The following is a 27383-nucleotide window of genomic DNA, read 5'->3' on the forward strand; positions in this document are numbered from 1 at the left end:
CTCGTCTTTCGCTTTTCAGCAGTGTGATGCAGGTGTTCTGTAAGCGTGTCTTCCGTTTCGATAACCGGAAGTAAAAATCAGGCTGCCGGTCTACGTCACTGGCAGACGAAACAAGTGCAGAAAGCTGCGACAAGCGGTAGGAGTTTTGTGCAGATTGTCACCGCCTTGCATGCGCGCGCTTATGCTGATTGAGCTGAAGATTTTGAGGCGAATGTTTTGGAACACGCATGTGCCAGGAGAATTCTACCAAGTAAAGTTGCTCAGGATTGCATCCGAATTTAAATCTCCAATGTTAACATGTACGTTAGCTGCAGGGGCTGAAAAGATTAACGACGACAATAATTGTGGTTGACGACGACAACAATGCGTACACGCTGTGTCCTCCTGGACGCAAAATCTGTGTGCGAGAAATTCTCTAATGCGCTGCAAGCTGCTTCTTTTTTTTTTTTTTTTAATCCGAAGAGCCTAATTTGAACAACTGTTATAAGGGGAAGCAACTTATTCGATAGTGCCACAAATATCGGTTGGCTGGTTGGTTTATGGGGTTTAACGTCCCAAAGCGACTAAGGCTATGAGAGACGCCGTAGTGGAGGGTTTCGGAAATTTCGACCACCTGGGGTTCTTTAACGTGCACTGACATCGCACAGTACACGGGCCTCCAGAATTTCTCCTCCAAAGAAATTCTAGCCGCCGCGGCCGGGATCGAACCCGCGTCTTTTGGGTCAGCAGCCGAGCACCATAACCGCTGAGCCACCGCGGCGGCCACAAATATCATTAACAAGCACATAAGTGCTAGTGGTAATACAGCGACTGCTATGCGAAACTTTAATGCTAGAAAATTCGGAAGCAGCCGCTTATTACGTACCAGTTTTTGAGAAGTCTTTAGTTTGTGAACAAATGCATGCGACCTTTGGGCTGGAACTATCACCATGCGGCCGCCGTGGAGAAGCACGTTTCCTACGATAAACCTGTTTCGACAATAAGCCGCTTCTTACCACGACCGAAAGACCGCGTCCCCAGAGAAAAACAACCTGGTGTCATTTACAAAATCCAAGTGCCCGGCTTCATACGTCGGCGAAACAAAAAACCTTCCCCAAAGAATTAAGCAACACAAGAATGACGTCCAGCTAATGAATTCGGAAGCCAACCCCCTCGCCGAACACTGCGAGCGCGCCAACCACCCAATAGCCTTCGAGGAAGTGAGCTTCCTGGCCGTGGAGCCAAACCTGTTCAAGAGACGACATGTGGAGTCATGGCACATCCGGCTCACAAAGGCGGCGATGAATAGAACCCCAGGAACGCTCCCCTCTGCGTACGTTAGTGGATTCCGCCACGTGCTAACAAAGGGAGAGCGAAGGCAACACCCCACTGCTGCTGGCACACTTTAGTCACCCCTGAAGAAGGGACCGAGTTCGTCCCGAAACGTTGGGCAAAATTAAAATATTGGTTGGCGTCAGTTTTTCTCTCAACTATCAAAACACCCAACCAGACGGACCTCTGTCGAAGATGTTTTCGTTCAAGCGTACATTTCTGACGAACGCGGATCTGTAGGGAGCCAAAAGGAATGTTTTGTGCCTAGTATAGGGACTGCCTCGGCCGCCAGCTACAGCAGTTTCTTGACGGGGTTGTGGGCGATAACCACTCGTGCAGGAGCCCGCATACGAGTGTATCAGTTGCTCGCGTTCCCTTCCCATTTGGATACTTGCCTGGTGTGAACGATGCCACAGGTCCATTAATGGATGCATTTCGAAAGAAATCAGCACCCGTGTCTTAATAGACACGGGGGGTAATAGAATGTCCTGGCATTCATTGAAACCATACTTCATAAACATGCACTGGGAAGAAAAAAAATTTGTTGGGGTTTAGCTTTGGTTAAACCTGGTAGGTTGCGTAAGCGTCCATAGCGCCATTCGGGATAATCACCGGTCGTAGACGATTCGGTTTCGAAAGAGGCGCGGTACGCCCGTCTAGCAGCGTCTTGAGCGCGCCGCTTAGCAAGGCGCTGTTCGCGTTCTTCATCTGTCTCCGAAGCCCGTTGTCGTTTCCTGGCTTCGTCAAGCCGACGTAGCCTCCCTTTCTGTTTATCAGGCGGCATAATGACGGAGCCGGCAAGCGAGCGAACACATTTTATACCCCCCCCCCCCCCCCCCCGTTCTCCAGCCTCCTCTCCACACTCCGCAGCTGGCGAGAGCCAACACCACCTATAAGTCTTCTAGGTGGTGTTGCGAGAGCGCGGCGACGGCGCGGCGGCTAAGCGGCGGCAGCTGTAGTGCGCCGTGCCTCGCGCCGCCCTTCAAGGTCAAACGTGCCTAGGGCCGCCCCGACGCGAAGGGCTGAAACCTGTCGTAATATTGCTTACGCAATAAAACGAGATAAAAGGGATCTATATCTGCTCAGAAGGTCATTTCTCAAGCTGTCGATCGATGTTATTGCAGTGAGGGATTGAGCGAGCGGAATTATTTGAGATACAATGCATGGAAACCTGGGGTGCGGTCAGATTTCTCTGTGATTTCTTCCGTGTGTCGTCTCTCCGATGCGTCTGCCGCTCTAGAAAGCGGAATCAAACAGAAATCACGAAAGTTTTGTGCTCTTTGAGAAGCACTGTAAACATACATATGAAGATATTAAATTCAGCATGATTAAAAATTCACTTCAGCGCCCAAACTTCATAAACCCTAATAAACCGAACCGAAAAAGCTAGTAAGGGGTCGTCAATAGGCCTCTCATAGAAAGGTACAGATTCAGCAGTGTCTGGGCTAGTTCCATGCACTGAATGTTTCCGTGGCCAGTAGTGTTTGAAAATAAGCAAGTCGTCGAGAGAGTCACTGTTCTGCAAGTTTCTGCCGTAGAATAACAAAAGCACTAACTTGCATTTCTTTTCAATCAGTCCACTGGGATCTGAGAGGTACCTACAACATCTCTACTTTTTCTCCGAGCTCCAGTATACAAGTATATACGTTTGTGGTAAGGCGTAAAGGCAAAGAAGACGTAGAAGAAGCAGCTGGGGCCCTCGGTGCTACATTGTTCCCGTCGGGCAGAGGTGAACCCAGACCAGGAGGCCTTTCGGAGTGTGCGCAGCCCCCGCGGCGAGTCGACCACGCGTGTAGCCATGACCGAGGGTGAGCCACAGACGGTCGCCAATCCGCAGAGGCTGAACGTGGATCGCATCCGCTGGTTGAGCCGGGCCATGGAAGACCTGCTGGTCAACCCGTACGACGAGATGCGGCGCAGCCTGCGCATAATCCGCGACTGCTTGTTCGAGTCGCACAACATCGCCCGCGTTCTCGTCGCCTGCCTCACCAATGTGCAGCAGTACATCGACGTGGTCGACTATGCCAAGGACTTCGAGAAGATGGGTGGCTTCCAGGTACAGCTGTGGCGGGCTCATCAAGCGGGATGGCTGGAGGACGGATTTCATAGCACTTGAATCTTTTCACACCACAACATCGGCTCTGCACAATGCCATAGCAGCGCGCCACTGTAGCTTAGGGTAGCCGCGGCCATGAAAATCTCTGCCAGTTATCTTAGAAGGGTTGAAATGCGGGACAGTTGGTATGAGGGACGAGAGGAAAGAGTGTGCACGCCACAACGACCAGTCGTTGTGGCGTGTACCCTCCTTCTCTTGTCCCTCGTCTTTTGTGACTGTTTTTTTTTTCAATTTACAGTTATCTTAATTATGCGATCCCTCCATAATCACTTGGATTGTGTCTACATCTGGAGGAAAGCGTCTACCAGCCTCGGGTGGGTCTTGACGTCATCGCGGGGCCGCAAGCACGCGTGACGTCATCGTCACGTCATATATTTGCTATAAGCGAGGAGGTGTATTTATTTCCTGGAATAAGAAAAAAAAAACGAGTTTCCGTCTCCCAGGCGGGTATTTTCGTCTACGCGCCTTTCAGTGTCATATTTCGTCCGCAAGTACTTCAAAGCGGGTTTGACAACGTGGTCTTCACTGTCCTTTACGTCCTTGTGCAGTCGAGACGTCACAACTTAACGATGCAGACGCGCTTATTCCTGGTGTCCTGGCTAGTTAGGGTTCTACTCATGGTGTCCTCGAGCGGTAAGCTTTATGACAGATTTAAAGTCTCCTCTTCTTTCTTTACCAGGTGTTCCCAGAGCTTCTGGATTACCCGAGCTCGCTGGTGCGCATAGAGACTTGCGCACTTATCGCCGAGCTGGTGCAGAACAACCCACACTGCCAGCGGGCGGCCCTGCTCAGCACACGCCGCCTGCTGCGCCTCCTGGACTCCGAGCCTGACGACGAAGTGCGCTGCAAAGCACTGTACGCGCTGTCGTGCATGGTGCGCCAGAACAAGGCCGCCTACGGGAGTTTCGACAGGCTGGGAGGCCCCGCGGTGCTGCGCAGGATCCTCTTCGAAGCCACCAACAGGCAAGGCTGCGTTTCCATGCAATCTGCCACGTCGTGAAGCTTCATTGGCGATCGCGTACGAACAGCGACAGACGCCACAAGTCCATTTAGAATGGTGTCCTCATGCATGCTCTGGTAGAATAAAAGGTGACTGAAATATCACGCGAAATTTGAAAGTAACAACTTGTGCCATAGCGCCGCGCTATGTTTAGTGTATGCGCATAAGTGGAAATGCATCCACAGGAACTGGAAGAACAGTCATGGACAAGAACAGTCAGTCCATTACCCATGTTTTGCAGGCCAGTACAGACGTTGCACAGTGCATCAGTGAAGCGATTGGTTTGTGCTAGAGTGAGATGGGTGAGCAGCGCTTCTCGGTCACTGCGTTTTGGAAATGATAAGGGTCTCGTTCAAGTATGAATAGTATTTCATCAACGTAGTACTTAAATGGGCTAATTATACTTCTACAAGGTAACCCAAAGACAATGGGAACATACGAAAAACACTAGCCTACGACAATGACACTTTTGCAACTGGTTGAATTTGATAGTTTGTAAAATCTTTAAAACAGTGATGATGATAAAGGTCAGAGGAAAGCTTGTACTCATTTTATCACCGGTGAGTACCCGGCGGCACTAGGGACCGAACCCTGTACCTTCCGCATGCAGGCAGGTGGTCGAACCACTAGGAAACCGCTGCGGTGAAAGAAATCCATAAAACCAACTAGTTATAAAATCAATTGGCTGATGATGACAGTCAATAAAATCCGACATTTGCTAGAAGCAGCAGTGTCAAGTGTTTCTAGTTTTGCATTTGCCTTCCCCCTAATCTTGTGGAAAAATAGTATATGCCAGCCCTTTTGCAATGTTCAGCTCTAGTAAGCCACACTCATACGTCAATGTGTCAGATTACTTTAGCCCCGCCCAAGAAACCAACTGGTCAGCGCATGGTTTCAAGGTATGGGTATCGTTTCTTCAACCATATTAAGTGCCACGCCTGTAAGCGATGAAGGACCATTACCTCACAGCTGCCAGTGGCCCTCGTGTACACATTCCTTTCCTCGTCACTGTATATAGGTCTTCGCGAGACCTCCAGTGAATTAAGCCTCGTCTCCCTCGCAGGCGGCTCAAGACCAAGGCCAGCTTCCTGGTGGCAGCACTGTGCAGCCAGGAGGACGGCTTCCGCACCGCCCTGGCGGCCTCGGATTTCGCTCGCGACGCTTCCGAGCTGCTGCCGCGAGTGGACGGCGACTGCCGGCAGTTCCTGCTGAGCGCGCTGCTCACGCTGGCCACGCGCTCCCCGCAGCCGCTGCTCAAGGAAGAGCCCGCCAGGGACGCCCTGGCTGCCACACTGGACGGCTTCATCCGGGAGCACGGCGGCGCGGCCCAATACCAGGAGGAGGTGCAGTACTCGGCCGAGATACTGGACCTCCTCCGGGGCCGCAGCGAGCTGGTGCAAGGCGCTTCCTGAAGTTCCCCGTGCTTCTGTTGCAATACTTTGAACGTTGGTACGATAATGGATTAGTGTATAAAATACGAAAAACTCGTGAAAAATCTATGCCCGTAGTATCTCTGAGACCTTTTCCTCTCTACTGAATTGATCCTGTTCATCATCATCATCATCATCAGCCTGACTGCACCCACTGCAGGGCAAAGGTCTCTCCAATTAACCCTGTCCTTTGTCAGTTGCCGCCACTGTATCCCCGCAAACTTCTTAATCTCATCCGCCCACCTAACTTTCTGCCGTCCCCTGCTACGTTTGCTTTCTCTTGGAATCCACTCCGTTACCCTTAAGGATCAGCGGTTATCTTGCCTTCGCATTACATGCCCTGCCCAAGCCCATTTCTTCCTCTTGATTTCAACTAAGATGTCATTAACCCGCCTTTGTTCCCTCACCCACTCCGCCCTCTTCCGATCTCTTAACGTTATACCTATCATTTTCCTTTCCATAGCTCGCTGCGTTGTTCTTAAGCTGAACCCTCTTTGTTAGCCTCCACGTTTCTGCCCCATAGGTGAGTACCGGTAGGATACAGCTGTTGTATACTTTTCTCTGTTGATCCTGTTGCTACCGGTGTATTCGAATAGGCGTGCACAGTGGAGTTCCAGTTCTTTTTTCCTGATATAAAGAACGTGGCTTCAGGCTACATGCAATCTCTGCTGAGTATCGCGTAGTTTACTGAACCACTACTTAATTTTTGAAGGTGAGCCTGCAGGTTATGAATGACAAGAAATTATATACTTTAGCAAATAACCATTAACGATGTCGCTTGATATCCTTCAAGCGGAGCTTAAATGTCCTCTGATATTATTTTAACTTACCCTGTGTTGTGTCCCCTTATTGCTTTTGTGTGTGTGCGCCCCCTCCTAACGACCACTCGCATTCCCCTCCTAACGACAGTTCGCATCCTCCTCCTAACGACACTTGCCCCTCGTCGCACGCTGTCACCAGATGCCCCCCCACGGTGCGCCCCCGCACCCTCCTCCTGTTCTGGGAAGCCACTCCCTCCCGTGGACGCTTCTCAGCTCCCTCCTTTCTTCGGGCGGCCAGTTCGGCTCCTGCCTCGGTCGACGCTGGTCGCACCCTCATCGGCTTTAAACAAACGAAGTCTTAAAGTACCGTGTGCGTCTTTCGCTGCATTCAACACAGCGACCGGACACGACAGTGGCGACGAGAAAGTGGATTCGACCCGCGCTACGCAACGCTATTGACAAGCCATGGCTACGCGAGGGTTTCCCAATCAGATACCAGAGTTCAACGGCTCATCGTGGTCATCGTGGGTTGGACGCCTTCAGTTCTACTTTGAAGCTAACAACATCACAGACCCAGCCTTGAAGAGGGCCAACCTGCTGACGCTGTGCGGGGAGCAGACCTACGATACTGTCTGCGCCCTTATTCAGCCAAGCACACCAGCGGCAGTGTCTTACGACGACATCGTAAAAGCGCTGCAAAAGCACTACGACCCAAGGCCATCCGAGGTCTACAGCCGGGCTCGCTTCCAACGACGAGATCAACTGGGAGGAGAAACTGTGAGCGCCTACGTAGCCGCGCTCAAGAAGCTCGCTGCCGACTGCAATTTTGGAACGCTGTCGACAACAGCTACCGGGCAGGAGGGAGACGCAGCTTCTTCTGCTAACACCACCATGCTTCCCTTGGACGTGATGTTACGCGACAGATTTGTGTGCGGACTGAGTGACGAGTCACTGCAGCAGCGCCTGTTCGCTGAGAAGGACCTCACATTCAGCAAAGCTTACGACATCGCCGTTCGAGCGGAGAGCGCCGGTCACCAGCAGAGAGGGATTCGCCGGAACACCGAGCCGGTACACCAGACAAGCAACCAGGTGCGCAAGCCTTCTGTTGTTGTAAAATCGGTCAAAAAGGCACAACGCTGCTGGCGGTGTGACGACCAACACAACCCCCAGGGATGTCAATTCCAGTCAGCCACGTGTAATTTTTGCCACAAGCGAGGGCATATCGAAAGAGCATGCATTACGAAACGGAGACTTGCCAAGATAAAGTCACCTTCCCAGCCTAATCACAGCGTCAACGCCTCAGAGAATACGCCGCTATCTGATCTCCATGGAACAACATCAGCAACACCATCTGTGTTGTACGACCTGAACACCATGAATCTCGGCACGCGACCGAAGATTTTTACAGAAGTAAGCGTACATCACCAGCTGATTAAGTTCGAGGTGGACTCCGGCGCAGCCTGTACTCTGATCAGTGAGGACACGTTCCGAACTTCATGGCCATCTGACGCACCCGCCCTGCAACAAGACGACACGCACCTGCGAACGTGGTCAGGACAGAATCTGCCACTATTGGGCTCTGCCAACGTGCAGGTTAACTACAACGGCCAGACCCATACGCTACCTCTGCTTGTTGTGAAGGGCACAGGATCAAGCCTTCTAGGGAGAAACTGGTTTTCTCCACTAGGCGTGATGATATGCGGCATACACCAGACGCCGAGCCAGAACATGGTTGGTAAACATCAAAACGCCGATGCGCTAAGCCGTCTGCCACTAGACGCAACTGTTGACGAACCATTTCCACCAGGAGACGTTCTGATGTTCGAAGCACTGCCAGAACCTCCGCTTACAGCAGGCACAGTTGCAGCATCTACGCAGAAGTGCGCAGCTCTCCGGCTAGTTTACACAGCTGTTCAACAAGGCAACGTGCATAAACTCAAAGGGGACAACTTCGACGCTTACCGCAGGCGAGCTACAGAGTTGAGCACCCATCGCGGCTGCATCATATTTGGGTCCCGAGTTGTGATGCCGAGAGAACTACGCGCACAAGCTATGTCTCTCATCCACGCCGGACATCGGGGCATCGTTGCAATGAAAAAGTGTGCCAGAAGCTACATGTGGTGGCCTGGCATTGACAACGACATCGAAACAGTGGTGCGAGAATGCAAGCCTTGCCAGAGCAGCCGGAGCGCCCCGCCGAAAGCTCCTGTCCCAGAATGGGAAAAGCCAGACACACCATGGCACACACTGCACATTGATTTTGCAGGACCAATTGAGGGCTGCACTTTCCTTGTGGTCGTAGATGCCTACACAAAGTGGCTTGAGATAAGGCAAATGGGACAGACGACTTCGGCAGCAGTCATTGACAACCTCCGATCACTATTTGCAACGTTCGGCCTGCCGCGCAAGGTAGTGTCGGACAACGGAACACCGTTTGTGTCTGCGGAGATCCTCAAGTTTTATCGCGACAACGGGATCTCATCAGTTACATCGGCCCCCTACCACCCAGCGACAAACGGACAAGCCGAGCGCTACGTAGCCGAACTAAAACGCGCCCTTGAAAGAGATCAGACAGGCTCGCTGCAGCGCCGCCTTGCGCGCTTTCTCTTCAAGCAGCACACGACGGTTCAGAGCACAACAGGCGAGACCCCCTCGAAAATGATGTTCGAGCGTGAAATGCGAACCCAGCTCACAGCCATCCTCCCCGAGCCAAAGGCAGAGACGTTCCGGGAAGAAAAAGCAATTCCGCGCTGCGGCACGCTTAATGAGGGGCAGCGCGTCCTCGCCCGACAGTTTCTGAAAAAGCCACGCTGGGAGGAAGCTACAATTGTCAGACGCATAGGCCTGCGCTCTTGGCTCGTCAACATACATGGCACAGTAGCACGCCGACATCTCAACCAGCTGCGTAGATTTACGACGCCGTCTGAGAGCTGTCCGCCAGCGGAGAGAACACGTGCACCATCTTCCCACATAGCCTGGCACCTCTTCTCGGAAGAAGAGACTTCGCCCAGGACAGACCTAGGAGACACAGCGAACAACAGCCAGCCTACAAGTGTTTCTCCCCCGAGCGCACAAAGCCAGCGCGCCTCCACGCGTGAGCGCCGACCCCCTGCACGATACCAGGCAACTTTCTAAGGGGGAAGGAAGTGTTGTGTCCCCTTATTGCTTTTGTGTGTGTGCGCCCCCTCCTAACGACCACTCGCATTCCCCTCCTAACGACAGTTCGCATCCTCCTCCTAACGACCACTCAATCCTCCTCCTAACGACCACTCAATCCTCCTCCTAACGACACTTGCCCCTCGTCGCACGCTGTCACCAGATGCCCCCCCACGGTGCGCCCCCGCACCCTCCTCCTGTTCTGGGAAGCCACTCCCTCCCGTGGACGCTTCTCAGCTCCCTCCTTTCTTCGGGCGGCCAGTTCGGCTCCTGCCTCGGTCGACGCTGGTCGCACCCTCATCGGCTTTAAATAAACGAAGTCTTAAAGTACCGTGTGCGTCTTTCGCTGCATTCAACACAGCGACCGGACACGACACCCTGGATACCGCTATTGTTGTGAACTGGTGCCAGAGAAACTCGGTTAATCAGCCTCACCGAATTTTCCCTTGTAATATTTCCATCACAGCAGAAATGATACCTGAGCCCCGTCGGTATCCGTAAACCTCGAGGTATAATTCATGCAGTTGGCCGTACTTTTCTCGGTATAAATTTTAAAAGGCGTTTAAAATTTTATACTCGTATGGACATAATAACAAAGAACAGGACAAAAATGTGGCCAAGGTTAACTCCTATTTCTTTGTAAATATTTTTATTTTTTATTTGGAACATACTGCTAGCCTCTTTGAGGCTGTTGCAGGAATGGGTACATGTTTGTTTTCGTTTTCTTTAGGTTCGTCACAAAAAAAAATTCACAAAGAATGTTCACACAACTGAAATAACATTGTAAAAGGGATAATCATGGGAGACAGTTTCGAAATGCAAGACGCAGTATTAAACACAAAATAAAGCACAGTGTGAAAAAATATTTCTTCGAAAAAGTGATGGAGGTGTTTAAGCATATCACTATATAAAATAAACCTGCGAGTTTTCTTTCCGTGCAAATGTTTTTGCTGTGCGTTATACTTAATCGCAATTACAACATTATACTATTTATTCGGTTCGCCAGAGACAGGAGGTCCCACTCTTCAGTCGCTGACCTCGGGACCTCCTCTATGTGTAGCCTACATCCCGTACGCGTTTCTTTTCACTGTGTTATAAATTGATTGAAATCGACTTATTAGCTGATATGCGAAAACTTCATTTTCTGTTCTGTGCTGCTACGTTTTATACAACTCGACACACAATACTTGGTTCTGCACCAAATCGCTGGCTCAGTTTTCTTGCAGTGAAGGATGGTCCTCGAACCAACGTTCATTCAAATTTGTATGAAGATGTTCAATTCAACGCCTGCAACTGAAACTTGCTAGGCATTTCCTTACGCCCACGAAATAAATCATGTGTTTTATTTGCGGTATAAATTTTGTGTTTCTGCCCCTTTAATCACAGAGCAAGAAATAAGAGTAGACGGAACACATCCAGGCTTGAGGTCCGCATCCGCATTCATAACTGATGATGATGATGTCCTCATGCTTAATAGCTGGCATCGCAGCGTGTGCGCTCCTCACGCGCCTGTGACCGCTTCGTCGTCTTTGCTGCTCTGTGCACGCGGGACTATAAGCTGTTAATGGAAAAGAAGATTCAGTTAAGTTCTTACGTTAAAATCATGAAAATAAAAACAATGGACGAGATGATATGTGAAATTTCGGAATCTAGTATCTTATAATCCACCTATTACAAAAAAAAGTGGCTGTGCCTCAACTCAGCTGAGCCAGGATACACAGAGCGAAAGCTCTGTTAAGCATGGTTAGTCATGGTTTAGCTTTGGTTCATCTTTATAGTTTCGAGACTTCAGCGAGAGCAAATCGCGTGATGCATCACGTGTCACAAGTGCAAGAGCGAGCGTCCAGAGCGGCGGTCGGCGCAGCAGCGGACGTGGCTTCCAAGCGCAAGAGCGAATCACGTGACACATCACATGCCACAACCGGAGCAACAATTTCCGGAGCCCTTCACTACGGCGTCTCTCATAGCCTGAGTCGCTTTGGGACGTTAAACCCCATAAACAAACCAAACCAACATGCCACAACTGGCGAGGAGGAGCGACCGAGCAGCAGCCAGCGCATTGGCGGACGTGACTGCCAACGGCATAGATCGAGGCACCTGCCACGCGCCTGCCGTTAGAGGTCAAATCTAAGAGCCAGATGACCTTCAGGTTGGCCTTGGGAGGAGTAGAGCTTTTCGCTCTAAAAAAAGAGGGTTCTTCATTGACTAGCAGGAATCTCCCGCAACAACTGCGCTGTAATAACGCATTACCGAGTATTCTTTTAGCTGTCGCTGAGTTTGCACACAGCATCTATATCAGAGCGTGAACGTTAGGTTAAATTGTTTGCTTTTCTTTCTTGGCTGTTCAAATGAAGGAAATAATACACAACAGCATCCACCCAAGCGCAGCCCCAAGGCTACAAAGGAACGCTCTGCAGCCTTCACAGAAACTTATTTAAAAAAAATTGTTTTATGCATGTATGCGTACCTGACCTACCCACCTCGCTTAAGGACGAAAATGTCATAATTTATGCGCCAACTCTAAATCAACCAGTCTTCGACGCGCACCACACGAGAGTAGTGAGTGAGACCTTTCTAGAGGTATAAGTTAGATGTGTCCACCCGCAAAGCTTAGCGATCTGAGGCTCATCAGAAGTCGCTTATGCTCGAAGTGGCGATTCGCCTCCGCTGATCATGGGTACACCGCAAACGTACCCAGTGCGCCGCCTTGGCGGGTCAGATATGAAGTTCAATAAGATGGAATGCTGTATCCGAAGGTCATCGAGAATGTTGCTGATATGGAAGGGCTCGCAGGCTGCGCGGCGTAACCAAACTTGAAATGGACAGGCAACGGTAGAGCCACGGCTCTGGCGTGGGCAATGAAGCTCGCGATCGGCGCCGTTAATAACCCCATTAAAATGCGAGACCATTTGCTGTTAGAAATATTTGAGTTGAACGGAGCCATTTTCTAACTTACGATTCATGCAGCTGATTACCTCGCGATCTTCGGCTCCCTTGTCCTATACAGTATATGTCATCACGTGCTTGGCTGGCTTCGAACGCCTTCGCCGCTAATGCAATGTGACCCTCCTAACGAGAGGTGACAAATTCGCAACCTGGTAAGTTGCCGAACTCGGATTCGTGCTGAGGGCAGGAGTGAACGAGTCAACACAACTGACTGATGGTACAATACTCTTTATTCCTCAGCTGTGGCTGCCCAAAGGGGTCGACGGTCTGCTCACCATTGTTGTGATCGGAAGCCCAGCCAGCTGAAACAGGCGAGCCAGGCAGGCGCCATCGAGCTACCGTGACCGAAAGCGCTGTGGTTCGGGGAAGACGACAGAAACGCTGGCGTGGGGCGGCTGCTGGCGACAGCGTCGCCGTGAACAAAGGCGTCTAATCCCCTTCGCCGGTGACGCTGAATGCGGCGCTTCTCCTCCTCTGCGCGTTGCCGTGGACCGACGAAGGAGACTCGATCGAATGGCGGCGGCGGCGCCAACCCACTGCCTGCTTGACCTGAGCGGCCCAACGAAGCGCGGGTGGACGGCTGATTTGTCCTTCCCCACCTGAAGAGTTCGTCGGTGTGAGCTGTCAGCACTCGTGTCTCCCACGATCAGGGTCGCCGCATAAGGAGCCAACGACCCTTGGGCCTGGTCGGCCAGCTGGAAACCGGAGTCCGCGGCTGCCAGACGCCAAGATTCCTCCTTGCCTGCACGTGTTTCTGTGGTTTATGCGTGGTCACATGGGGAGGGCGGAGCCTATGAAGAGGCTCAAGGCCTATTGGACACTCGGCCAGAGATCAGATTCCCTACCTAGGTGCCTGGTGACTATCAACAGCATTTAAGCCGCAATCTGTCATGTGTGACATAGCTTCTTTCCTGACTCTTGGTCTTCTGTTTATGTTGTAAATATGTAAAATAAATCTCCAAGCTTGCTATTTCTCCTGAAGGCTTCCCTCTGTAGTCTGCCCACCTCATCCTCATGCGGTGAAGTCCACGGTCCGGGATCCCCAAGCACATCACCATGCGACGTGACTGCGCTGTCTTGAGGTCACAGGACGTCGTTCATGCTTTTGGCACTACGGATGCTATGGGCTGCAGGAACGGCGTCATCTTCACTACGGGACCACGGGAGTGTTCTGCAGCTCAGGGTCCGGAGTAGGCCCAAGGCCCTCGGTCTCTGTAGGTAGGGGTGAATCACGGCCGCCCGGGCGGAACTACATTGGCCCTGGTGCTTCTCCTCTCCTCGCTCGCCTGACTTGCGGTTTTATATCAAAGACCAACACCGCTCGATACTGCGGCCAATTATCGCGCCTCAAACGTCCTTTCCCCGCCGCACCATTGGTGCACCGTGGGGCTCGATTTGGATTCCCCTTCCCCGCCTCGCTGTTGGTTCTTGCTGTATGATGCACGTGCCAGCTTCGCCTTAGCGTCCCCGTCAACCGTAGTCCATGCCGCTCGGCACCTGCACTTGGTCAAACGATCTTGGGAAATACGGCGTTTCGTAGCACAATCCTAAACTAATCGCAGGCACCCCCGGCTTGATCACCCAACGAGTCGGCCGTGCTTCGTCGTGGTATTCATCGCCGCTGGCCCGGGGAGCGTGCGTCGTCAAGCGTGCTGGCTTACAATGGCGACTAAAGGGTCCGTCAACGCGCGCGGCCATCCATCACGACGAAGTCGTCACACCTGTCCCGTTGGGTTAGGTACCGTTAGTCAAAAGTAACCAGGCTCCCGCGAAGGCTGTGGGAGCAGGCGCGCGGCCGTGCGGTGGCGTTGCGCTCGCTGTCGCTGGCCGGCGCTCGCCCGCTCCGAGGGTGCAGCAGCTGACGTAACTTTGCACCCTCGCCCTCTTTTCTTAGATGATAAAACTAGGCGCTTAAGATGTGCGCGCTGAGCTCTCGCGCGTTCGAGCATGGTTGCGCCGACCGAGGGCGCACTGTATAGCAGCGGTGACTGTGTTTTTCAGAAATAAAGGGGTTTGTGCATTCAAACCATTTTTCATGTGTGCGTACAGGCTGCACGTGAGAGAGGCCTTATTACAGTTTGTTTCTTAAAAAAAAAACAGCCACAAGCAAATGCAAGAAATTATTACAATGACGTATTGCACTAAATTATAGGCATAGTAACCACAGGACTAACAGAAACGCTTTGCAGATAAAAAAAAAACAGATAAGTGGCCTCGAAAACCGTCTAAGGCTAAAAAGCTTCCCCATATGCGTGCACTCAAGCAGCATAGCGCAACCCGGAAAAAGCGTATCTAAATTTCGAGGTGCGTTACCCTGCTTTAACGCGCGCCAGCGAGCTTTACGATCCTAAGAATTGCTATGCGCACAAGCCCTGAGAACCGTGAACTGTGTCCGTTAACAAAGCGGTTCTGCGCATGCGCTATAATTTTCCAGGTCCTTCTTATTTTGCTATCGCTGAAAATAAACGCGTGCCGTTCCGAAATGTCATCGTTCAATGCGCAACCGCCGAACTGCCTAATCCAATAGCTTCGTTCGACGGCACTAAAGATCAGCCGACACCGCACGGCGCTGCAACTAATCCAAAAGCTTCGTTCGACGGCACTACAGATCAGCCGACACCGCACGGCGCTGCCTGCGCGCATACCGGCGCAGATAACCGCTTATTTCAACGCACCGAGAAGTCACAGAGACCAGAGTAGTCGTCGTACGCGAGCCCTTCTTTTGCGCGCTGGTGCAACTGTGATTACTGAGCACAAGATCAGCCATGAACGTTGCTGAGGGCGCTCGAAACAAGATGAGCAGGGTTTTAAAAACACCGGTAGAGAGCAAGCCAACTGGGAAGGCTAAAAAGACGGGGAAGGCGACAGCTGGAGCGGCGGCGACTGAGAACCAGCGGGGCGTTCTGTACTCGCCCCCCTGCACGAGGTCCCAGAAGGAACGTTTCGAAAGGCAGCTGAAGGACCAGGAGCCCCTGCCAGAGCCTCGCAGGTATTCGAGAGGACGACCAGGGGTCGAAGCCGGCCGTTCAGCGTTCACGGATTTAGGGAACGTTGCAGGGTCGAAAGCACCGAAGAAACCTGCGCCGCTTCGGAAAGAACCCGCTTCGCCATCTCTGCCAGCGACGCCACCACCAATGCTGAGGAGAGCTGCCGGTGTGCTCAAGAAATACAAGGCAGTGCTCAAGTCTGAGCAAAGGGTGAGTGCTCTCCTGGATTTCGTCAGCATGCAGCGCATTGTACGGAATTCGTTTTGTTCATTGTGTACTACCATCCCACCACATTTGCTATACACTCTTAGAAAAGAGGTAGTAGTACTTACTAACTTTTGGGGTAGTAACTGGTTGTCACATATGTTACTACCCTCTTAGTAACTGCAATTAGTAACGGGGAGGTTAGTAAGTTACTAACCCATTGCGTTAGCAACGGCTGCTACCCGCAGTTAGTAACGGGAAGCTAGTAGTATTTACTAAGAAAATCAATAGAAACTCGCATATCTTTCTAGATTCATCGTACGATGTGCTGGCGTGGCTTGTCAAATTTATGCGTACTCGAAAAATAAAAAAGAGCTTCACAGTCAGTTTGACTAATTCCGGAATCCAGACAGAGCTATCAGTGTGCTGGCCGTAAATCACACTTAGGTTTAAGCTTATCGCGCATTACATGTAGAAATTATGCGAGGTGATGGCGTCAACAACCTTACCGTCCGCACACAAAGTTTCAGAATGCAGGAAGAGCACAAATCAGAAAGAGGACATGTAGGAAAATCTTCCCCAGTCTTATATACTCCGTAAATCACTCTCATTTACAGGCTAGTCCTAAGATACCAGCATTAATTATGAAGTTGAGATTGTAGAAACAGGTTAGTCTACCTAACCATATGCCCCCGCCGAAATGTTTAATTACAAAACCAATTTATTAGCACAACAATTTGTGTAAGTTTACATTCTTTGACTTTATTTTAGGGTTATAGGAATGGTTTCTAACTAGGTAGTAACTAGCGACCATAGTTAGTAAAAAGGTAGCAAGGGCTACTTTTACTAGCTATATACCTTGAAGAGGGTAGTAAATAGCTGATAATAGGTAGTAAAACGAAGTCAGAGTTAGTAACTGCTGCACTTACTACCTTTTACTAGCTTTTTTTAAAAGTGTACAGCTACCCTTATGCAGTGCATTTCGAACATCATTGTTATCGTTCCACATGTTCCTCGCGTTTTTCCTTTCTCATGCTTTTTCTTTGCCTTGTTACGGTCATCTGGCATCAAGAACAGGCGAGTTGTAATTGATGTATTCACTGCTTCCTGCTGATAAGCGGATAATGCAAGCACTGTAGGCAATGGCTTTCAGAATTGTGTGTGGTTGGCTCGTGAGCGTGAGAGAGAAGGGCACTTGTGGAAGCTTTCGCCTTCCTTTTCTGACTTCCTTGCCTCCGCCAGAAGCAGTGAGAGGATCTTGCATTTCGGTGTCATTACTAAGCATTCCTTCTCGTACACACTTAACAAAAAATGAGCGATAATATCAATACCCGGCTTAGTGCATGCTGTAGGGTTTCAAGTCGCAATCTTATCAAGCGTAGCTGTGCAAAAAAAAAAAAAAAACTCTGTTGCGGCACTGCCTCGTCGGCGCGACGCACATATGCCAACAGGCACCTAGGGCAGTTTACAATAGTCAAGTTCGTTGTGACCATGCAAGGCGTGTGCGTTAGTGGCCCTGCCTCAAGCATGGATTATCGGCGGGAGAGGCTAACATCAAAGGTGGCTGGTTGCTTGAACCGATGTTCTCTATTACAGAAGGAAAAACGTGATTGTGGAACATGTTCTGGGCGTGTTTCGGGTTCAACATGCGACATTTAGCGATAACATTTGCTTAAAAAGGTCTGGATATAAGTTCAGTTCAGAATAACCCCTACCAACCCTCTCCGACACGGCACGCAGGCCTCCGGGAGATGACTAGGGGGTTTATTTGCTACTAGAATAACACTTAAATTTCAGTAAGGATCATGCTGTTAAGCTCGCTGGTTTTCATCGTGATTTTTTGTCTTCCTGGTCGCAGCGGCTTTGGTACCTGCAGAACACAGTTCGGTCGTTCTAGACATGTTTTGCCCTATGTACAGGCTCATTGTTTCCTTCATCTCGATATTTTGTGTGGGTTCAGTCAGCCCTACTGGCAGCTTTGAGCTTGGTAACACGGTCCAAGCACCGAGTCGGGCTGAGCACTGAATTCACAGTATTGTGTGTTGTCTTTTGCAGGACTCGGCCAACCCTGCCGTTTCGAAAGCTTCGCAGTCACGGTTTGGTCGCAATGGCAGTCCCTACCCGAAATCGGTCCCATTGCCTTCGGACACGAGCAGTTCTGACGACGACTAAACTCACACGCGCACACACACGTCGAGCGCCCATGGTTTTTAATATTAAAGCATTTTAACTCTGAACGGATGCATGTGCAGTTGAATAAACCTTTTCTTAAGCACTGTGCAATTTTGAAGGTTGTCTGGTTTTCATTGTTCTCTCTGCCAGTCTAAATCAGTCGGAATGCATGTCTTCTGTGGTTGCACACAGCGTTTGGCGTTTATACATGCAATTTTTTTTTTTTTTCGTACGCGCGTTTCGAAATTTCAAGGCGCAACTCCGCACCATCCTCGCCGTCCCTTGAGTGCTCGCGTTGCTCGTTTCAAGGCCGCTCTGAGGGATTTGCAAAATGCCCTTCTTTAGGAGCGAGGCTTGAAAGGCAAGGACCGGTAAAAAGCCAATGTCGAAGTAAAGATCAGCAAACCTGTTTACTGACATCTGTTGCAGGCAGTCAGCTCTTGTCGGGGATGACGGGAGCGGTCCATATGACATTCGTGATGCACGTTAAGCCGAAATACTGGAAAAGCAAGGCGTTATTTTATTGCGAGGCATTTCTTTTGTTCAGTGCATGCTACGCAAACACGTGAGCGTGTGTAAAATGCATGGATCAATAAAAGATTCTTAATTTCTGTATTCCTTATCTCTAGGGCCCGCTCCCCTTCCAAAAAAAAAAAATCTTTAAAGGTTCTTCTTCACAGAGCATATTTTCTACCTTGATACCAGTGCACTATCGCGTTCGGTGTAAGCTGCAGCACAACGCACAAGACGTGGTGAGTGCTCAGAGCCCAGCGGTGCTGTAGAGTTCCGCACTCGGCAGCCGTCGAATAGAAGGTGGAGCCTTGGGCGCATTAAGGCGAAAGCCTTTAATGGCTCATTCTTCCGTCCGTCCGTCCGGCGTTACATCCAGCGCCTGGGGTGACTCATCAACGAGAGCAGGTGCCAAAAAGTGACGTCATCTTCGCCTACAGGTGGAGCTGTCGGCGCAGTGCGTTGACTCACAGTGGCGGAAAAGAACTAGAAAACTAACCAGTAAGTATGCCGGTCATGAGGACGGAGAAAGAAAGAGCATTAAACGACAGGTTAAAAACGCGGAAGTTCAAAATTGGATGAATTCAATGGAAAAGAAACAGTGTAGAACTATATCGATACTGGAAAAGGCAGATCAGGAAAGAATTTTTCTATGATAACTCAAGAGGCAGTGCCCTACTTTTTGAAGCTAGGTCAGGGTGTCTTAGAACGCGCAGCTACAAAAAAAATTTAGCGAAGAAGATGACACATGGGCAGTGTGTGGTAGATCTGTGGAAACAATTGAACACCTCATACTCAAATGTGATGGCATCCATCCGGATGTCGATGCAGGCACAGTCACTCTTCCTGAGGCCCTAGGGTTTAAAGCTAACAATGGTCATGTAAATAAATCTGCAGTGGAAGTTAGCAAAGCGATTGGAGATTGGTGGCTGAAAAGCAGAGATGTGGCATAAGGTTAGAATTGTAGGAAACCGTAGGTAAAGATGACAGCACAGTTAAAAAAAAATAAAGAAAATCTGAGCATGATGGCAATAGACCTTTCCACAAATCGCAGCGCCGCGCCATCCCCTAGCGGATCCGCGCAAAGCATGATGGGAGAAAGGAGCGACCGCCGCCCGCGTCGTCTGCTGTCAAGCGCGTTGCTGTGTTGTGCCGCCGCGTTCAGGCGTTGTGCGTCTTCTCGTGCGCGTTGTTGGTGTCTCTTAGCAAAATGTTGCACCGCACTGCTGTGGTGGTTATCTGTTAATCTTTCTGCAATTATGTGGGGATCTTTTTAGACACTTTTTAGACATTCGACATGTCTGCAGAGGAGAATCGCGGTGGCGGTCAAAGGTGCTGCGTGCCCGGCTGTAGTAACAACACGAGAAAGGACATCAACATTTCATACCACGTATTCCCCAAGGACAAGAAGCTGAAGCTAGAATGGGTGCGCAGGATAAATCGGCAAGGTTCGCAAGGGCGATTTACCCTGTGGAAGCCTTCGAAACACCACAAAATATGTGGTACGCATTTCAACACAAGCGGGCACAAGGGATACGTCGATCGTCTTCCCACGATCTTTCCACACCGAGTATATGCGGAACGGACGCCTGCTGCGATTACGGGTAAGACGATCGCTTCGAGAGAAGACGGTTGTCTGCTGCTAATGCTTGCCCAACTTTCCCCTTTCATCGTATATAACATGCATATGAGCGCGATCTTACGCAACATCACATCACACGCCTAAGCGGCGGCTGAAGCGTTGGCAGCAAAACTTCGCCCTTGCGCGGACACTTATTCGCGTCGGAAAAGGCATACTATTGCATTCCGAAGAAATGGCAGCAACGTTGCACGCATATGCAGGTGCGGCTAAAGTTGAAACAACACGAGCCCGAACGATCAGTGCAAGACCAAGCTGTCTGATGACTTGTCAACAGCAGCAGCAAAGAAAAACACATCCGGACGCTATAACGCGCCCCAAACGAAAAGAGCACACAAATTTCGGGCAGCTGGGCAGCAGCGGGACACAGAGCAATGGGCATGCACATGCGAATCTCCAACTTCGGCTAGTGACCGGAGCAGAGGACGTCGCGACTAGGTACGGCCAGGACGCCACAACCGGCAGCCTGAAGGCCGCCTGCAATGCTGCTGCATAATTTTCGTTTTTTTTTAGGCTTTTATGAATAAAGTTATTCACCACCACCATGGGCACATGAGCGGCGAGGGCTCTGCGTATACATTCATTGGGAGAACGCCGGTCTTTGCGTCTGCTGGTGCTCGGCCATGGCAGCAGAACGCCACATCCAACTGTGTCATGCTTACTGTGTCATTTTTAGCAAATAGCTCGTGCTCTAAGGGAGCGCTTGAAGATTATATATTACAGCAATGAACATTTACCGCGTCAGCATGAAATTTCCCCGGGAGTGCGCCGATGAGGACAACTGCACTCATACTGTTGTTTACATCGCGTGTACGAACAGCTAGTGCTCGTTTTCATGACATAAACGCAATCGGCGCTTTAGTTATATCAAACAACCTGTTCTCTTTTTTACCGGCTGTAGCCGTGCTTGTTTACGCAGTGCGATAATGTGTGGGAAGCGATGATGAGATCGCACGCCTGAGGAACACTTGACAGCCGCGGGCTGTTGACATCGCGCAGGACCGGCGCTTCTCGTTTCTTGTCCCGGCTTCCTCCGACGTGACCAGTACTTTATTTTAAACTACTTTACCCAGAAGTATGTTTGGCGACCGTTCGCTTTAACTGAAACGGCCTAACTTGTTATCCACAAGCTAGCGACGGCGACGACTGCTGCTGGCCGTAAAGTACGGCTCGGCAGTCTGAGTCACACGTTTCCCGTTCATCACATGCGTGCCCTGCGATGTAAGCAATAGTTAATTTCAGGTCACTGTTGCCAAAACTACACTCAGTGACCATTTTCATTCGCTAAAACTAGTGATTCGCTCATCACAACCGCCGCAATCACAGACATGGGCGTCCGGAGGGGGGGGGGGGGGGGGGCAAGGGGGGGCGGCTGCACCCCCCTGGAAAATCACTCCCTCGAACCGTGAGTGATGGCCGCACGCCAGGGGCCGTGGTGGACTCAGCCAAAAGGGTAAAAGCAGCCCCGCTTCCACACTTTGGGTCACATCTGCGAAATGCCGTGTCCGGGCACGCGTCTTTATGCCGTTTTCAAACCACGCCATCGTTAGCTCTGTTGAAGGCCGACCTGTTGCAGACATACAGCGGCACCGGCGAGCATGTGTTTCAAGCCGTCTTGAAATGGGTGCCTGTTTCTTTGATCTCTAGACAGATAGCGACACGGAGGCAGACAGTGCACAGTGCATCTTGTTTTCGCCTTCGTTATGCCGGCCACCGATGAATTCTTCAGGAGGGAAGGACAAATCAGCCGTGTCCACCCCCGCTTTGTCGGGCTGCTCATGGGCAAGCGGGCGATCAGTTGGCGCCGCCGCCGCTCGCTGTGCCTCCGATCCACGGGAGAGCGCAGTGCGGTAGAAGCGCCGCTATCAGAATCTTCGGCAAAGGAGATTAGCATCTTTTGTTCACGGCGACGCAGTCTCCAGAGGCGCCCCCACACCAGCGTCCCTTGCGTCTTCTCCGAAAACCAGCGCCTTTGGTCAACGCAGCCCGATGGCGCCTGCCTGGCTCGCCTGTCACCTCTGGCTGGGCCTCAAATGACAACAGCGTCCGTGTACTGTGCGAGGTCAGTGCCCGGTAAAGAGACCCAGGTGGTCGACATTATCCGGAGCTCTGTACTACTCCGTTCCTGATAACCTGAGTCGTTTTGGGGCTCTGAACCCCATAAAAACACACAAAACAAATTTTCCTACCGGAGTGGCGAGTGTCCCTTCCCCTTGGAAGTCGCACGGAAGTAAGCCCTTGCACGTGTGCGCGCCTCTGTATTTGTGCTTCGGTGTTTTTAGTGGCCGTTTGTCAACGAATCTGAGAACAACCAAGACAGTGGACGAGAAAACTACGAGCGGCGAGCATTGTGCGTGCGGTTGCTCGACTGTGCGGATGCGCGAGCAAAATGGAGCGAGGTGTATGAAGCTGCGAGCGTGCATTTATCTTGTAAATAAGTTTTCGTTGTATGTATACTATAGACATCTTTTGTTTTCAACGTACGCGTTCAACCGTTTTTCCAATCAATGTGTGTGACGAGTGTGCACCGAGAGCGTGTAATGAAGCACAGAAATGAATTTATCACCCGTGTAATCACGCAATTCGCCCAGAAAAATCCGTGGAGTCTACAGTTGCTGTTCAAGGAAGACTGACTGAGTGACTGTAGTTGCGTGTTTGTGACCATATTGTGCTGTGTGCTGGTCATCAATCCGGGTGAGTCGAGAACCCGTATGCAGCAATACTGAGCACTCTTCTCCACGAAGTGACAGTACATTTTTGGATTTTTTATTAATTTTAATTGTTTCTTCGTTGATAAACTGCAATGTATCTCTCCTAGCCACACTTTAATTTGCTGTTTGTAATTTTTATTTCATGTGTGTATTTCACTTATTTTTTATTTATATATAAATAAATAAATTCATACCGCAAATAGTGCCTTTTTGCTACGAACATGCCCCCCCCCCCCCCCCCTCCGGCGCCAACAACCAATGGGGCCCCCCCCTGCAAAAAATTCTGCGGACGCCCTTGATCACAGATCATATCCTACGAACTCGCTAGGCCTAGTCGTCGCGGAAGTGAAGGGAGTCGTCGTCGACGGAAATTAATTTGGCAAGCGCTTATCGCTGGTGACTGTTCATGTGTGCACATGTGAAATATGGCTGTTCGTTTCGCTCATTCAGAAGCGCGAACATATTTGCACCGCCGCCTCATCACCGTGCTTTCGCTCAGCCGCCGACAAGGCTGACCGTCCGCCGATCGGATTCGTCGGTGTCGTTGGCCTGGAAAACGTGTCCCACTGCAATCATATTATAGTAAACTAGATATTTCACTATAATCGCATGCTGCTGTTGACCGTGATAGTGTCGTTGGCGGAGCATTGTGACCACCGTCGTCGCCGTCGTTGTACGCTGAAAACGAGCTGAGGCTTTCGAATGCGTTTGGAAGGTTTCGGGCAGCACCGCGCGCGTCCGCCGAGTCCGAATGTCATTCCAGTTCTCGAATGTCATTCGACTCAGATGTCATTCGAACGTTCCCGTGTAGCACAGGTATAAGAAACAGCGATGGCGACGAGATGGCAGAGAAAGGCTTTCCGGTGAGCAGGAGCAGTCGGAGAGACGGACGAAAAGACGCGAGCGCGGCGCCGCTGGCGCCGCGGCGCTCCGTTTTCCCAGAGTGCTTTGCGCGGCCACTTGGTGGCGCTGCGGAATTTGTGAAAAGGTCTATTGACACCACTCCGTTTCAAAGGGGGCGCTCGCAGGGAACACATGTCCGGCAACGCGTCCGGCGCGCCGCTCCGGTCGCCGCTTCCGAACTGCCGCACCACAGCAAGCAGGGACACACAAGGAGCGGTGAGCATCGCTGCGCCGCTCAACCCAAGCTCCGCCCACAACCGGCGTCGCACTTCGCCGCCGCGCAGCGGTGCCTGAGCGCTGCTTGGCTTGGTGTACAAATATTGCAAGAAAAGACGGCATCGCCTTGTTATCAGAAAGACTGCATGCTATACTCGAGCGGCGACAAAGCATGGCTGCTTATGTTGCGAGCTTTCGGCAACGGCACCGCTCGCGGGCGCTCCGGGCGACGAGCTCTGCTGCTGCCTGTCTGCCGTGGTCGTCGCTAGGCCTATAGCCTGCTCCGCATCGAAGCGGCAGGGGCCGGCGCTTCGGAAGTCGCCTGCGCTATAATTGAAGGCCTATTCTTCACTCCGCTTTGCTGTCAACAGCATCATCACACAATAAAATAATAGTATGGTCAGTTTCCGTGGCGCCTTCAGCAGCGGCTAGCGGGCGCCAGTCGAGCCGGACCCCAGCGTCGGGCCAGCTAGCGGCAGCTGCGAGGCGGTTCTCGCAACTAATTCGCTCGTACCACAGTTGTTACTTTTACCAGCAACTCGGTATTGGCCAATGAACCAGAAAAATGATATAATTTTCTCATTTCCCTATCCCAGGGTTTATTATTTACGTCAAGAACACTCATTAGCTCGTTTTTATGACGCCAGCAGACGCGATCCAGGCTGGTCGACCGGCAGGCTCGGCTTACTTCACGTTCGCACAAGAAAATACAGAACAGCCATGCTACCAGAAAGGATGCTTCCTAGATTCGAGCAACGACAGCATGCCTGTGCTAGAGTGGAGCTTTCGGCAACGACATCGCCTGCGGCAACGCCGGGCGACGAACTGCGCGCTAGTCCCCGACTGCCCTAGTCGTCGCTAGGCCTAGTGGTTTCGTATCGACGCCGCAGCCGCGGGCTCTTCGGGACTGGCCAGCGCTCAAAAAAGGTGCTACACTCGGCACCCCTTGTTCGTTCTCCCAAATCCGGGACTGTTTGAACGAAGACATGGTGTTCGGTGAAAACAGCGCTGTCAAACTAACCGTACAATTGAGCAGCCGACACACCGCTCACCACGGTACCTCTGTCGTGCTCACCTGTGACGTCGCGAACTCGACGTCATCGTGACGTTGCCGCTCTGCGCGCTCGCATTGGCTGCCGCTGCCCGCCGGAGCGGCGTGCCGGACATTCGCCGGACGCGGTGCACCGGACATATCTACGCGGTTTGACGCGTCCGGCGGTCGCCGGCTGGCCGGAGCGGCGCCGCCGGACGCGGCGAGCCGGACCGGATTCGGAGCGCTCGCCTGAAGGCGGGGACACATGTCAGGCGGGCGCTCCGAATCCGGTCCGGCTAGCCGCGTCCGGCGGCTCCGCTCCGGCCAGCCGGCGATCGCCGGACGCGTCAAACCGCGTAGATATGTCCGGTGCACCGCGTCCGGCGAATGTCCGGCACGCCGCTCCGGCGGGCAGTGGCAGCCAATGCGAGCGCGCAGAGCGCCAACGTCACCATGACGTCGAGTTCGCGACGTCACAGGTGAGCGCGACAGAGGTACAGCGGTGAGCGGTGTGTCGGCTGCTGAATTGTAGGGTTAGTTTGACAGCGCTGTTTTCACCGAACACCATGTCTTCGTTCAAACAGTCCCGGATTTGGGAGAACGAACAAGGGGTGCCGAGTGTAGCACCTTTTTTTGAGCGCTGGCCAGTCCCGTAGAGCCCTCGGCTGCGCTGCGGCGTCGATACGAAACCACTAGGCCTAGCGACGACTAGGGCAGTCGGGGACTAGCGCGCAGTTCGTCGCCCGGCGTTGCCGTAGGCGATGTCGTAGCCGAAAGCTCCACTCTAGCGCAGGCATGCTGTCGTTGCTCGGATCTAGGAAGCATCCTTTCTAGTAGCATGGCTGTTCTGTATTTTCTTGTGCGAACGTGAAGTAAGCCGAGCCTGCCGGCCGGCCAGCCTGGATCCCGTCTGCCGGCGTCACAAAAACGAGCTAATGAGTGTTCTTGACGTAAATAATAAACCCTGGGATAGGGAAATGAGAAAATTATATCATGTTTCTGGTTCACTGGCCAATACCGAGTTGCTGGTAAAAGTAACAACTGTGGTACGAGCGAATTAGTTGCGAGAACCGCCTCGCAGCTGCTGCCGCTAGCTGGCCCGACGCTGGGGTCCGGCTCGACTGGCGCTCGCGCTAGCCGCTGCTGAAGGCGCCACGGAAACTGGCCACACTATTATTTTATTGTGAGATTATGCTGTTGACAACAAAGCGGAGTGAAGAATAGGCCTTCAATTATAGCGCAGGCGGCTTCCGAAGCGCCGGCCCCTGCCGCTTCGATGCGATGCAGGCTATAGGCCTAGCGACGACCACGGCAGACAGGCAGCAGCACAGCTCGTCGCCCGGAGCGCCCGCGAGCGGTGCCGTTGCCGAAAGCTCGCAACATAAGCAGGCATGCTTTGTCGCCGCTCGAGTATAGCATGCAGTCTTTCTGATAACAAGGCGATGCCGTCTTTTCTTGCAATATTTGTACACCAAGCCAAGCAGCGCTCAGGCACCGCTGCGCGGCGGCGAAGTGCGACGCCGGTTGTGGGCGGAGCTTGGGTTGAGCGGCGCAGCGATGCTCACCGCTCCTTGTGTGTCCCTGCTTGCTGTGGTGCGGCAGTTCGGAAGCGGCGACCGGAGCGGCGCGCCGGACGCGTTGCCGGACATGTGTTCCCTGCTTGACATGTGTCCCCGCCTTTATCCGTCCGTCCGTCCGTCGCCGAGCGCTGCTCCGTCGTCAGTCGGTCGTGTGCGGCAGCTAGTGGAGGAGGATGGCTCCCAAGCGGTGCAGCGATTCCGCGCCAGGTGGTTCGTCGAAGTAGCGCGACAAAGGCTTTCGCCTAGCGCACTTCAGGCCGCCAAAGCACCCCCATAGTTTTTGGTTCGTCATTATAGCTACAGCGAAAAAGTCGAGAACACAGACGAGACGCTGTGCCTCTGTACTCGTCTCGTCGTCTTTGCGCTGTAGCGATAACGATGAAGGGAACGGCACGCTGTATGTTTGTGCATGTCTGGTGCTGTGTATGGAGTTGGACGGATTGACTACAGAACAGCAACCCCAGTTGGTTCACTACGGACTCGTTCCACGTTATATTGACCGCGAAATACAGGGTGCTTCAGCTAAATTGTGTCAGTATAAGAAAGAAAACCTCATCCGCGCAATGCGTGAACAATTACCGCCTCACAGCTCTAGCTATGGATTACATTACTTCTCGCACGTCGAACTGACGAAATAATGATTCCCAAATATTTTGATTTTGCGCTCAAATCTTCAAATACAGAAGTAGTAGCCCTTGATTAGAACGA

The 27383-nt window shown here is 51.8% G+C and overlaps 2 protein-coding genes across 2 annotated transcripts; both read left to right on the top strand.

Annotated features, from left to right (window-relative positions):
• Positions 1–3109: 3109 nt before the first annotated feature.
• On the top strand, positions 3110–5839 carry LOC149371369 (hsp70-binding protein 1-like). The gene is made up of 3 exons (XM_089579945.1): positions 3110–3367; positions 4107–4390; positions 5491–5839. Exons 1-3 carry the CDS (start codon positions 3110–3112, stop codon positions 5837–5839), a joined length of 891 nt encoding a protein of 296 aa, XP_089436071.1.
• A 9672-nt stretch (positions 5840–15511) lies between these two features.
• On the top strand, positions 15512–18126 carry LOC149371370 (uncharacterized). Its single transcript, XM_089585158.1, has 2 exons — positions 15512–15917; positions 17967–18126. Exons 1-2 carry the CDS (start codon positions 15516–15518, stop codon positions 18081–18083), a joined length of 519 nt encoding a protein of 172 aa, XP_089441284.1. The 5' UTR covers positions 15512–15515; the 3' UTR covers positions 18084–18126.
• The last annotated feature ends 9257 nt before the right edge of the window (positions 18127–27383 follow it).

This window comes from Amblyomma mixtum, chromosome 1 (genome assembly GCF_055824585.1).
Source record: "Amblyomma mixtum isolate Tamu chromosome 1, ASM5582458v1, whole genome shotgun sequence".
NCBI classification, from domain to species: Eukaryota; Metazoa; Arthropoda; class Arachnida; order Ixodida; family Ixodidae; genus Amblyomma; species Amblyomma mixtum.